This window comes from Eptatretus burgeri, chromosome 9 (genome assembly GCF_056783735.1).
Source record: "Eptatretus burgeri isolate ZD-2024b chromosome 9, Ebu_testis_v1, whole genome shotgun sequence".
Taxonomy (NCBI): domain Eukaryota; kingdom Metazoa; phylum Chordata; class Myxini; order Myxiniformes; family Myxinidae; genus Eptatretus; species Eptatretus burgeri.
In genome coordinates, this window is record NC_140969.1 from 28,959,250 (window position 1) to 28,971,299 (window position 12,050).

At 44.2% G+C, this 12,050-nt stretch overlaps 1 protein-coding gene and 1 long non-coding RNA gene across 2 annotated transcripts in view; one reads left to right on the forward strand and one right to left on the reverse strand.

The window, feature by feature from the left end:
• Positions 1–12,050, reverse strand: part of LOC147019794 (vitellogenin-like) — a 40,025-nt gene that overhangs the window by 11,580 nt on the left and 16,395 nt on the right. The window contains exons 11-24 of the mRNA XM_085894523.1: position 12,050; positions 11,836–11,933; positions 10,551–10,675; positions 9,528–9,659; positions 9,271–9,390; positions 8,650–8,839; positions 8,291–8,384; positions 7,515–7,700; positions 7,254–7,377; positions 5,955–6,204; positions 5,131–5,213; positions 3,059–3,250; positions 1,826–1,882; positions 1,458–1,523 (exon numbers count right to left, since the gene is read on the reverse strand). The exon at position 12,050 is cut by the window's right edge and continues 217 nt beyond it. Coding sequence (XP_085750649.1) covers positions 1,458–1,523; positions 1,826–1,882; positions 3,059–3,250; positions 5,131–5,213; positions 5,955–6,204; positions 7,254–7,377; positions 7,515–7,700; positions 8,291–8,384; positions 8,650–8,839; positions 9,271–9,390; positions 9,528–9,659; positions 10,551–10,675; positions 11,836–11,933; position 12,050 — 1,718 coding nt within the window. The remainder of the gene's footprint in view (positions 1–1,457; positions 1,524–1,825; positions 1,883–3,058; positions 3,251–5,130; positions 5,214–5,954; positions 6,205–7,253; positions 7,378–7,514; positions 7,701–8,290; positions 8,385–8,649; positions 8,840–9,270; positions 9,391–9,527; positions 9,660–10,550; positions 10,676–11,835; positions 11,934–12,049) is intronic.
• LOC147019795 (uncharacterized) lies at positions 623–3,251 on the forward strand. The gene is made up of 2 exons (XR_015061517.1): positions 623–732; positions 1,804–3,251. It is a non-coding gene; the product is annotated as an uncharacterized LOC147019795 (long non-coding RNA).

Here is a 12,050-nt window from a genome sequence, read left to right on the forward strand (position 1 = left end):
ATCTGCACTTTTGTCATGCCATTTTTACAAACCTGGATACTTTTTCTTTTGTCTCTGAAATTCAAACGGGGATGACCATGAACGTTCTCAAACTCAATGCTGCTATTACTGATGGGAATTGGCAGCTCATCGGTTCATCAAAAGCTTCAACCACAAACTGTGAAACTTGGAGACCACTACTTCAACCACCACCTCAACCCAGCTCCTCCAGGAGGCATTCGCTCCCATGGCTTTGAATCTACGTGTCATTACGGATACAACTCTTTCCTCTATCCCACACATTGCTAAAATCTGTCAATCTATTTTCTTCCATCTGTACAATACATCCCAAATCAGCTGATGTTTAAGTTGGAGGACTACTGAAGCTTTGGTACATGGTGTCATAGCGTCGTGCTTACATTACGATATCTCACTGTGAGCGGCCTTACCTGACTCTTCTCTCCGGCTTTCCAAGCCACCAGGCTCCCAGTACACCAATTTGTAGTTCTTTTTTTTTAAAATGTGCTGATAACCTAGGTAGTGCACTTCTGTATAGGTAGGTTGCGCAGAGGTAGTGCACTTCTGTTTGCGCTGTGTCGTCTGGATGTTATTACAATTGATCAATGCTTCGCAGGCATGCCGCTGTACTACGAAGTACACCATTCCTCCGATCGATGTTAAATCTGGGCATCTCGTCTGCTGGCATTACTTTATGGACATTGAAGATCCCGCTGTGTCTTTTGTGAAGACTGGGTGAGTTATCGCTGGCAACTTGAACACTTAGTGTTTTTGATGAAAATGACACCGAATGTGCAGTTTTTTTTTTTGTTTTTTTTTTCCTTTACCAATGTCTGGCCCATAAAGTATACCCTCAAGTTAAATGTTTGGCTGATTGTATCTAATAGTGCTGAGATAGTGCTCTTGATTCTGCTGGAGACTGAGACAGAAGAGGAATTGGGGAGGAGGTAGAATGGGAAAGGAGGTTGGGCATTGGGGGTAGTAAAGAAATGGGAGGAGGTAGGAATATATGGGATATCCAGGGGGCAAGGTGGGCGAGTTATCGCTAGCAACTTAAACCGTTAGTACTTTTGATGAAAATGTGGGAGTTCATCCACAGTGTAGAAAATACATCGATAATAAGATGAATCAATTTGTGCCGATTAACACAAACTTGATCTGAAAGTGTGACGTTTGAAGTCCCAGAGAGTAAAATAGCAGCCTTTGTGTGGAGACCAAGAATCAGGCTTGACATCCTCTCGGATGGATAGCAGTGCTTTAATCCTGATTTAAACAGATTTTCCCCACCAAAACTGCAGGAAGATTTGAAACTACAGGAAGTGCACCTTGCTCGTCACGTTGCATTACCCCGAACGTTTGAGCAGTGAAAGTAAACAGGTGGACAAGTGATGGACAAACAAGCAAAGCTAGATATGCAATGGATCTTTAATTCGGTGTAATGATTATGGTTGGTCACTCACCTCTTCCCAGTTGTCATTTTGGTCACTGCTGGTACTGGTGGACAATGAAGATGCAGATGTTTGGAACTGTTGGGACAGAGGAACAGGTAGAGTGGAATGTAGGCATCAGAGAATGGACAAGAGGTCCACAGAGCATAGAAGAACATGATAGAGTAAATTATGGATATAATGATGTCACAGTGAGATATTGCATCAAGTACCGAATAAATATTTCATACGTGTGCACATTCATGGAGGACTGTTGTGTGGTTGTGTGAAGAATTATCTTGCAAAATGGGTGCTCGCAATATTGCTGCAAATGTGTTTGAGGTGCCATTGTCGAATTGTCCGTTTTCTTATATTTCAGCTTGTCTTCGTACAGTGATTACCTTGCTTCTTGAGTACGGCTTGAACTTCATTGCAATGATCCTGAAATCCTCAAGTGGCTGTGCAAGAACAACACGCACAGACAGGGAGTTAAGTTGTGTCTTTCCTGTGCTGTAAACCCCATCCCAGACTTGTGATGCCCCCATTTCACCCGTCAGTCCCTTACTGTGAAATACGCAAGGCTTTCTCTCCTAACAGCGATCCTCGTGTCATCTTTCGATGTCCCACATCCACTAATCAGCTAGGATTTATATAGATGGCAATGTAACATCAACAAACCACCTTTTTGTCATGTCCAACCAACAAAAAAAAAACCCCAATTATATGACTTCAAAGTGGTGCCCAAACTTCCTGAAATGATTCTTAGTTATAGACCGTCGCCTTTGTCCAAAGCCACTACATTGCCATCACCAAGAGAAATCTTTTCCATGACCCCGATCCATGTACTGTCGTAAAACTTAGCAATAAAAAACATATGAAGGTCAAGGCCAATCGCCACCAAAAATTAATCAGCTGAGCGCCAGACCATGAACTATATTCCCATGAAGTTTGAAGACGATCCGATCAAAATTACTCAAAAAATAAGGGTTTCGTCGACTCCCCTGATTTGCGCCAAAGTGACCTTGACCTTTGACCTTGACCTTCAAAATTTTGTGCACTGAAAGGGACCTCCTATAGGCCTCTGATATGCGAAGTTACAAAAATTTCCAATGATAACTGTGCTCTGCAGAATTTTTTATACGTGATTACAGACAAACGAAAAAAAAATGATACCAGCTGACGAAACATATCTTGCAAAACTTCGTTTTGGCAAGATAAATATAAAAAAATAAAAAGGTGGTTGTAGATTCGAACATCGCTATTCAAAACTGGAGGTTCTACCAATTAGTAGAGCTCACCGAGAGGCAAGGGTGCCCGGCACACGATGCCTGCACAGTCCTGGATGAAGATCGCTCAGCAGCCCAAATGTCGGATGCGAGTCTTACCTGCTTGGCGCTGATACTGTGATCAGTGGTGCCTTCAGTTTTGAACATTAACTTAAGTGCAGTAGTTAGAGTTTCATGAAATACTCTTTTTCTGAATGTGCATACCAATTTATATCGACAGGACCTCCCAACCTGTAATCTATATCGCCTTAACTGTTTATCCAGTTACAGGTGTTTTTTTTTTTTGTGTGTGTGATACCTATGAATAAACATCATTAAAGGTGTTTGAGCTAACGTACTCCAACTTACCATGCCACTGTGTTCCATACTCATCTCACTCTCTTCAGAGAACCCATGTCTGCTTGGTCTGTTACGATGAGCCATTGGCTGTGAGGGAAGCGATCTTGAGCTCTGTCCTTTCCATCGCTTGCCAAGCATTTGATCATCAGAAGCGGATGAGGCTGAGCTCGATGTTCCCGCTGAGGAAGTATCGCCGAATTCCTGATCGAAGAGAAAAAAAAAACAGAAGAAGAAAAGAGCAAGATTAAGTTAGACGTGATGTTAAATTCGTGTTGTGTTTTTATTTCTTAACGAAAAGTATAATACGTACTGTTATATTAAAATGGTGAAAAATTCCCAAACAAGGCTAATGTGAAAAACTCATGACCCGACCCAGGACTCAAACCCAGAGCCCCTTGATGACAAGGGGACAGCTCTCCAACGGACACGGTAATGGCCAACGTCTGACATGCTTGCCCAGAGTTAATGAAAAAGGGTCATTGAGTATCAGATGAAACCGCCTGAGACTGTCTGCTCCTTCCTGTTTGTTTCAAGATTGGGGAAGTCGGACACAGTAGCAACTTGGGTTGGAAGAACGTATTTTGTGCGGAAAAACAATATAGATAATCCCAACCACCCAAACGTATACACTCACATGCAACTCCAACTATCATTCAAACAGAAGACCAAACACTGCATTTGAGTTATCAGAAGGAACCAGAAGTAAAGGGCAGAGATTGAGTCATCAGGAGGAACCTGATTAGGATCAGGAGGATCATCAGGAGGATCATCAGGAGGAACCTGATTAGGATCAGGAGGATCAGGAGGATCATCAGGAGGATCATCAGGAGGAACCTCGATCAGATTCATGTTTCAACTTCTCCTCCACTACCCTCAAACCCATCCAGACACAGCCAAGTGAGCCTCACAGAAAAATTTCTGCAAGAATTGACTTCTCCTTAGACAGATAGATAACAAAAAAAAGAGAAATAGAGAGTAAAAGAGATGAAAGACAAGAAAAAGTAAGAGTTCGAATGAATAAAGAGAATTGTGAAAGGAACCAAGAACAAAGATGTCGGGAAGAACCCGGATGGTTAGATTTCAGCAGTCCAAACGGAAAACCGAATAGTGCATTGGAGTCGCCAGAAGGAACACAAATAGGGAAAGAGAAAAGATGGAGTATATTTATCCTGTTTAGGAAATGATTAGGAAATAAAGAGAAAACGAAATACTGCATCAGTCAAAAGAAGGACCTACCACTACTACTACCGTTTCTTCTTTAATGGCCCTGATTATTCCCACATTCTTCGGGGTTGGCCGGGGAATTTCTTTCGGCTCGTATCTTTCCTGATCCGCCTGGCCAGGCTTGACGTTCGACTGAATGTGGTGGGAATTTGTAATTTGTTCAGGGTGTCGGTGATAGCTCGCCGACTCTTCCTAAACAACGTAGTGGGATGGCAGACCGCTGGTGGCAGACGGGTCCTCCGGCTTCACGTTCATCTGAGGAAGGGCGCACACATTGATGCCTCACCCTGATAGAAACACCGGATTGAGTTTTCATATCTGTCCGTGATTCAAACTCTCTCTGCAAAATAGTGGAATTCACCTGTAATCATTCACCTGTAATCCATTTTTTTTGTATTTACCTTTCTTCCTACATCGATATCTGTCGATTGTTTGACACCTATAATTAGCTTCGGACCTTCCCTGTTGATGAACGAGTGTTCAAACATAAGTGTCATTGCTCACATGTGTCATGGTGCTGTCTGGGAAGTGAGGCATCGTATGTGACCCCACTGACCATGTCGAAGTGGGAGGTTACAGGTTTCGGCAGGAATTTGGAATTCGAGCAGGATACTGGCACACAATGACCTTACTTGTTGAATTCTTCCCAACCTTATTCCCCTTCTCTCCCGACTCTTCCTACACTTCCCGACCGATCTCTCTCTTCCTCGTCTATCCTCCGGTTCTCTTCCTTTTCTCATTTTAATTCTTCTCGTTCAATCCCCTCCCTCCTGCCCCTTCCCCAATACCCACATGATACGTAAGTAACTGAGATGTCACTTTATCCATCACGCTGTGTTATTTTAAGGTTTTCTTACCAAAAGAGTGATGATCTTTGAGGAAGCCTCAGGACCAGCCTGTATCTCGAAATCCAACTGTTTCACTGCTGAGCCAATGTCAGCTGCAGAAACAAGTTAACAAAAAAAACATCAACTGAACAGCTAACATGCTCACCGTGTAGTTCACAAGAACTACTTTACATTCTATCGTTGCATTGTGAGGTCTGCTGTGTATCTATAACAACTTGTGTGTCTCAGAACTCCTTTCCCAGGTCAAAAAACCAGTAAAGACCAGTAGCTTACTGGTCAACTGGTACCAGTTGAAAACCAGTAGCCAACTGGTACCAGTAAAGCCAGTTGGTTTCTTACTGGTTTTAATAGGGAAATTGGAATAGAGTGATATATTACCAGTTGAAATACATGTATTTAACTAACTGGTATCAACTGGGACCAGTACATTGTAACTAGTATCAACTGGGACCAGTACATTGCAACTGGTATCAACTGGAACCAGTAAGACTTTAACTGGTACAAATATGAGCTACTGGTTTTTTCAACTGGGAAATTGGAATTCTGACTGAATTTAACTGGTACCAGTTGAAACCAATAGAGACCAGTTAAAGACCAATTAGAACCAATAGAGACCAGTTGAAAATGTGTACTGGTTTTAACTGGTTTTTCGACCTGGGTTATACTTCATCATCTTGAACCCTGATGTTGTGCGTCCTCCTCATTTGCAAACCTTTCATAATGTCCTTATAACCTGAGGTGCTTTTTGCATAATATTTCCAAACATGTCAGCGTTTTTTTTTGTTATTATCTTCATTTTCTCGAAAGATCTGGGGAAACAACAGTGGGCAAACCTTGTTTTATCCGCAGCGTGCAGTTGCTGGACCCAACCAGAGCGTAGAACGGTGTGTTCATCACGAAGGCGGCATTCTTGATGGATGTTCTAACGCAGACGTTCGTCGCGATGGATGACATGTTGGCGCAGATCTGGCTCCTTCGGCCCTTGGCGCGTGTCAAAATGACATCTTCCTCAACGGTATGGCCCTCAGAGTGGCCGTGTTGTGGTGCGGGTCTTGATTTTGCAGAGGTATGGCTGTGGTAGTGCTGAAATAAATGATCACTCTTGCATCACTGCGCCTCTGCTAGGCCAAAGCACCAAAGCAAATAGTTAATCCAAAGGGAGTAAATGATCGATTAGAGAAATGATTACAAATTGCCAGGAGGTGCAGTGGTGCAGTGCACAAATTGCCAATTACACCCTGATACAGGTGCAGTGCCTTGCAGTTCAGGATGGAATTTTGAATTTCAACAGCCGGTACTGGTACCCAATGGTCTATTCTTTTCACTTGATACCACCGGATCACTGGCAACCACCATAAATTGCTATCAAACGGGAGTCACAACATATCAGGGGGGGTGGGGGGGAGCGGAAGTGGGGTGAGGTGCTCATTGATACAACTAGAAGAGTATCCGTTCGATGGGTGATCTTATTCCAAGCATGCAACACGTTCTTCTGACACATCTTTATTTGGGTGGTGTATAGGCAACTGACAGCTGCCTCAATCGCTCCCAAAAATAAGAATAACCCAGGTTACGTGCATGAAGCAAAACCGTACCTGCTGCTTATAATTCAAAACACCTCACAGCACTGGAAAAGGTGGGGACACAACTACTACACTGTAGATGATGGAGACTTGTAATACCCTCCCCCCACGTGGACGCAGAGCAACACGATACAGATTTACATCGAAAATTTGCATCTCCCCCCATCTCACCCCACCCCACACCCCCAAGACCACTGGCAAAGATAAAAAACAGCCCTATACACAAACTGGGGTCATGCTGATCCTATGTAGCAAGTCTTGATGTAAGCGACCCAGAGCCGTAGGTGGAGAAGCGCAACAAACCAACGCACACAAACACAAATTGCAATACATTTGTTCTGCAACCTCTGCATCGGTCATGGTATTTTAGTCAAGGAGTTTTAGGGAATCCATTCACAATACACCACGCATGAGAAGCTTCTTGCAGGATCTCAAAGTGTTCATTTGACACCGGCCATTGCGACATCAACATGTAGGAGCTTTCTAACAAATGCTACTCGTGTATGACATTAAATTACGCGCAGGCAAATGTGCTCCAGCAATGCTTACCCGAACGCTAGGTAGAGGCCTTGACAGTGGCTGCATTGGCCTGGGAAAGTTCGGAGGACTCGGTGGGAGCACAGGGATGGCCTTGGACCCAGCAGCGGTTGATACAAACACAGTCATCTTCCCACTGCCGAGGAGAATGTTGGCACAACGACGTGAGGTATCGATGAAGCGAACATTTGAATAAGGGTCCTGATTGAAGTACGCAGTGTTATAAATCATTGCTTAGGTGAATCGTGTAAGTGTAAACTTTTTTGGCTTAACCTCGATGAAATCGCCTCCAAGGGTCCTGATGAGGGTTTCACGGACACCCTGATGTTTTTGTCTACGATGCTTGCTCTGGCTTTGATGTTGGCAGGAAGAGCAGCACGGATGTCGGCGTGGTACTGTACCCCAGCTTGCACCAGAGAAGAAGTCACTGCGACGGTGGCCACGCCGCGTGTAGCAATGCTGGAAGGTGCAAGGCAAAAGAGCCAATGTTCAAGAAAGACCAACTGTAAGGGACATATTAGATGTAGCTCTTTCGAATGTTCTAGGCTTAGTTTATCTACATTGGGCTGACGGGATGGCGTAGAGGTACACACACTCGCCTCTAAGCTGTCTACCCTGGGTTTGAATCCTGATGCAGCGATAAACTGGTGTCATCCCGGTGTTTCACGGGCACCGTGATTCATTAGTGTGTGTGTCATCCCTCGGCGGATGTTAAACGGCCGTCCTGGCTGCCGGCATTCGTCGGTGGACGTTAAAGATGCCACGGCGTCCTTCGCGAAGAGGCGAGCTAGCTAGCCACACCTTCAGCCAATGATGCTACCCCGCAGCACTGTGCTGCATGCGAACAAAGAAGAACTATCTACATTGATAAGTGTATTTATCTGCACCCTTCGCTTTGTTTTCGATGAATATGTAAGAGCAACGGGTTACTCGGAGTGGCGTTGACTCGGCAATGTTCAGCTCCTTCCGCACTGCTGTATATCCAAATCATCAGTGAATGAAGTTTCCATTCCACCTGTTCTATTCCTGAGAGGCTGTTTTCTCCTCACCTTGGACTCACAACGCCGATGATTTCAGGGGACGAAGACAGAATGTCTGTGAGTTTAGCATCAGGAGGGAGTGTCTCACCAAAGGTCACGCGTACTAGGGTACAGGATGAGATTAAAAGAAAAAAAAATGATCATAGCGTATCACATGCAAGAAAGAATGATATGTCGGGTTGGATTACACTTTTAAGGTCCTCGTTTTCAAAGACGGGCACTGCAGTAGTTCAGTTGCTATGACGTTTGCAAAAAATTGTGTAAAACTCAAGTTCTTCGGTACAATTTGAAAGCAATAAAGAGTGATAAATCAAAAAGGGAGTGATCCGATTCGAGTTTGTGCCACCTGTTCAATCATCGGTTCTTACCGTCGGCTCGAGAGGTGATTACGCTTGAGAGGTAGAGGCTGACGTCCAGAAGCATGCCGGCAGATGTAGGCTGCATGTAGCGGATCTCTGATCCCAGCAAGGCCTTGGTGTAAAGGGCGTTTATTCCACGCTCCAGTGATGAAACAAATGAATGGAGGGCTGGAGATGGTCTGTCCATGGAGGTCACAGTCTGGGACAGTCAAAAAGAAACAGAGCGGGACAAGATGTCACGTCCACCGTCCGTGGGAGTTTAATCCCAATTTTCTAGTCCAACTTTAGCTATTTCAAAAGTTATTAAAGGAAGTTTTATCTCGGATTTGAGATAAAGTATCAGTCCTGGGTGAGTTCTGATGGTTCTTCTTTCGTATGCAGCATGTGGCTACGGGTGGCATCATTTTCTCGGGGTATGGTGGTGCCGCTGAGGCAATGCCCCTGTCGGACGTCGGTTAGGACTGCAATTTGTAATTTGACAGTGGTGCCCGGCGATGGCTCGCCTACTCTTCACGACGGACACCGTGGGATCTTTTACGTCCACCAACAAATGCTGGCAGACGGGACACAGTTCTGGGGTTGAAAACGTACAGGAGTGTAAATTGATGCATCAACTTCCATATGCCATACCTTGATTAAGTTATTTATCTCTTCCTTCTTCAGGATGGTGTAACCGACAACCTGACCAAATACACGAGTGTGGAGTGTCACTGCGGCTTCTTCCTCGTCGATGGCCTTCCAGTTTGTTAGCTGCGGAGCCACAGAAAGACACACCAAGTACCAAGGAAACTCACTGTGGGAACGTTTGCGATATTGTAAAGGGTCATGTCTCCGTGTTGTGCTTGGTGCTGGCATGGTGATGCTGCCTTTGCTCTTCGTTGCCTTGCCTTGCTGATGCTCTCCTTCTGCACTGCCGAGCGCTTGGTCATCCACATTTGCCGGTCCATGGCTGAACCCTTCTGACCCTCTGTAGCGTAGCTCTGCACGATCTGCTGCAGCCCTTTAGAACAAAGAGCAACCTACGCGTACAGGGGCACGGTCACACCGTTAGTATAAAACATCATGCAGATTGTTCGATTCATATTTACTTGAAACGAAGACACCGATTCAACACGACGATGTCATGGATTTCTAGTCCTCTTTACAAGTGGAGCAACAGGTAATGGGGGTGCTGAAGCTGCAGGAATAAAGCTGAGCGGTGTGCAATGAAGATGGAGACCGCTGGAGTTGTGCTGTGGTGTGCTCGAGCTGAACTTTGTCAGGCCGGAGAACACATGTGACAGCAATGCTGTTCCAGATTATTACCCGGTTGAGATATTAAACTGTTTGTTCTTCCGTCATGGCAAATAAGGCTTTGTTCTCACCTGCCGTACATTAATCCAGGGAGGCTGCACCCTATTTCAACAGTCAGTTGCCGGCATGTGGACCGGTTGTTAACATCATAACCTATTCCATTTTTTTTTTTTTTTACAAGTATCATGGCTTACTGTAGAGCAGACCAACAGAGGGCAATGGATCAACAGACAACATCAGGGGCAAAGAGAACACAGTGGGACGACAAGAAGAACAAGAACAACCAAAGCATCACAGCACCGAGAGTAATTGTAGAAGAACAGTAGGAAAGTAACAGGTCTCATTGGGTGTGGTGGAGCTCAGTAGTGGAAATCTGAGAGACCGTGAAGTACCAGTGAGGAGCAGACTTGGAATCCTTCAGGGAAGAACTCAAGGCGACAGATTCGGGAAGGCATTTGTACAGGAATTCCACTTTCCCGAGGAATTCGACAGGAAATCTAATTTCAGAGCAGTTCTGACCGCTATTGCAGTTCAAACCAATATTTAACAAACAATACAATCTCACATACAACTGTTGAGCGTATTCTAGTTTCCATAAGGTAAGAAGAAAACATTACCTCCACTATGTCAGCAGCAACACCACCTGCAAAGCCACGCACTTTGGCCACGATACCCTTCGGGATGAAGCTGTCTCCAGAGTTGAATACAAACAGGTTTGCCATCACACCTGCATTCAGCTTTTCTGTGGAATGCAGATGGCAGATGGTTACTTGTTATATAGTTGATTGGTGGAATGGAGGTAGCCAGATGGTTACATGTTCAGTTAATTGGTGGAGTAAAGAGAACCAGATGGTTACATGCTCAGGTAATCGGTGGAGCAAAGAGAGCCAGATGGTTACATGTTCAATTAATTGGTTGAGTGAAGGTGGCCAGATGGTTACATGTTCAGTTAATCGGTGGAGTATAGATAGCTAGATGGTTACATGTTCAGTTAATCGGTGGAGTATAGGTAGCCAGATGGTTACATGTTCAGTTCATCGGTGGAATATAGATAGCCAGATGGTTACATGTTCAGTTAATCAGTGGAGTATAGATAGCCAGATGGTTACATGTTCAGTTAATCAGTGGAGTATAGATAGCCAGATGGCTACATGTTCAGTTAATCAGTGGAGTATAGATAGCCAGATGGCTACATGTTCAGTTAATCGGTGGAGTATAGATAGCCAGATGGTTACATGTTCAGTTAATCGGTGGAGTATCGATAGCCAGATGGTTACATGTTCAGTTAATCGGTGGAGTATCGATAGCCAGATGGCTACATGTTCAGTTAATCGGTGGAGTATAGATAGCCAGATGGCTACATGTTCAATTCATCGGTGGAATATAGATAGCCAGATGGTTACATGTTCAGTTAATCGGTGGAGTATAGATAGCCAGATGGCTACATGTTCAGTTAATCGGTGGAGTATAGATAGCCAGATGGTTACATGTTCAGTTAATCGGTGGAGTATAGATAGCCAGATGGTTACTTGTTCAAACAGAGTTTGTTCTCTTATACCCAGTTCTCTCTTCCCATGGAATTCCACAGGAATTCTTTAATTTCTAAACTTTGTTTCAGATTTTCTTTTTCATTATAGTTAAACTTTATGGCCACTTCTATTTCTCACAAACGAGCATTCGTACCAGCTGGTGCAGTTTAAGACAACAACAAAAAAATCAAAAAATATTCACTGGATGAAGAAAGAAACAAAGAAGTGGTTAGTGAAACAAAGAAGTGGTTAGTGAAACAAAGAAGTGGTTAGTGAAACAAAGAAGTGGTTAGTAAGACAAAATAAGTCGTTGGAATTGTTCACAATACAAATCATAATGGTGAAAATGAGAAGCCATTCGTGGTGGTGAGACCTTTGAAGATGCTCGTGTGGAAGACTTTGCTGTAACGAGCTCCGAGCTTGTCGAACCTGGAGCCAACGGTCTTGGCAATAATGTTACACGCCATGGACCTGTCAGGAGTTTTCAAGGAAATTGTAAATTATGTGAAAATGAATAAATTTCTTCCAAAAGCGATTCATCACGTAAATCATCTGTATTCAAGAAAAGTATGCATGTTCACCCTTACA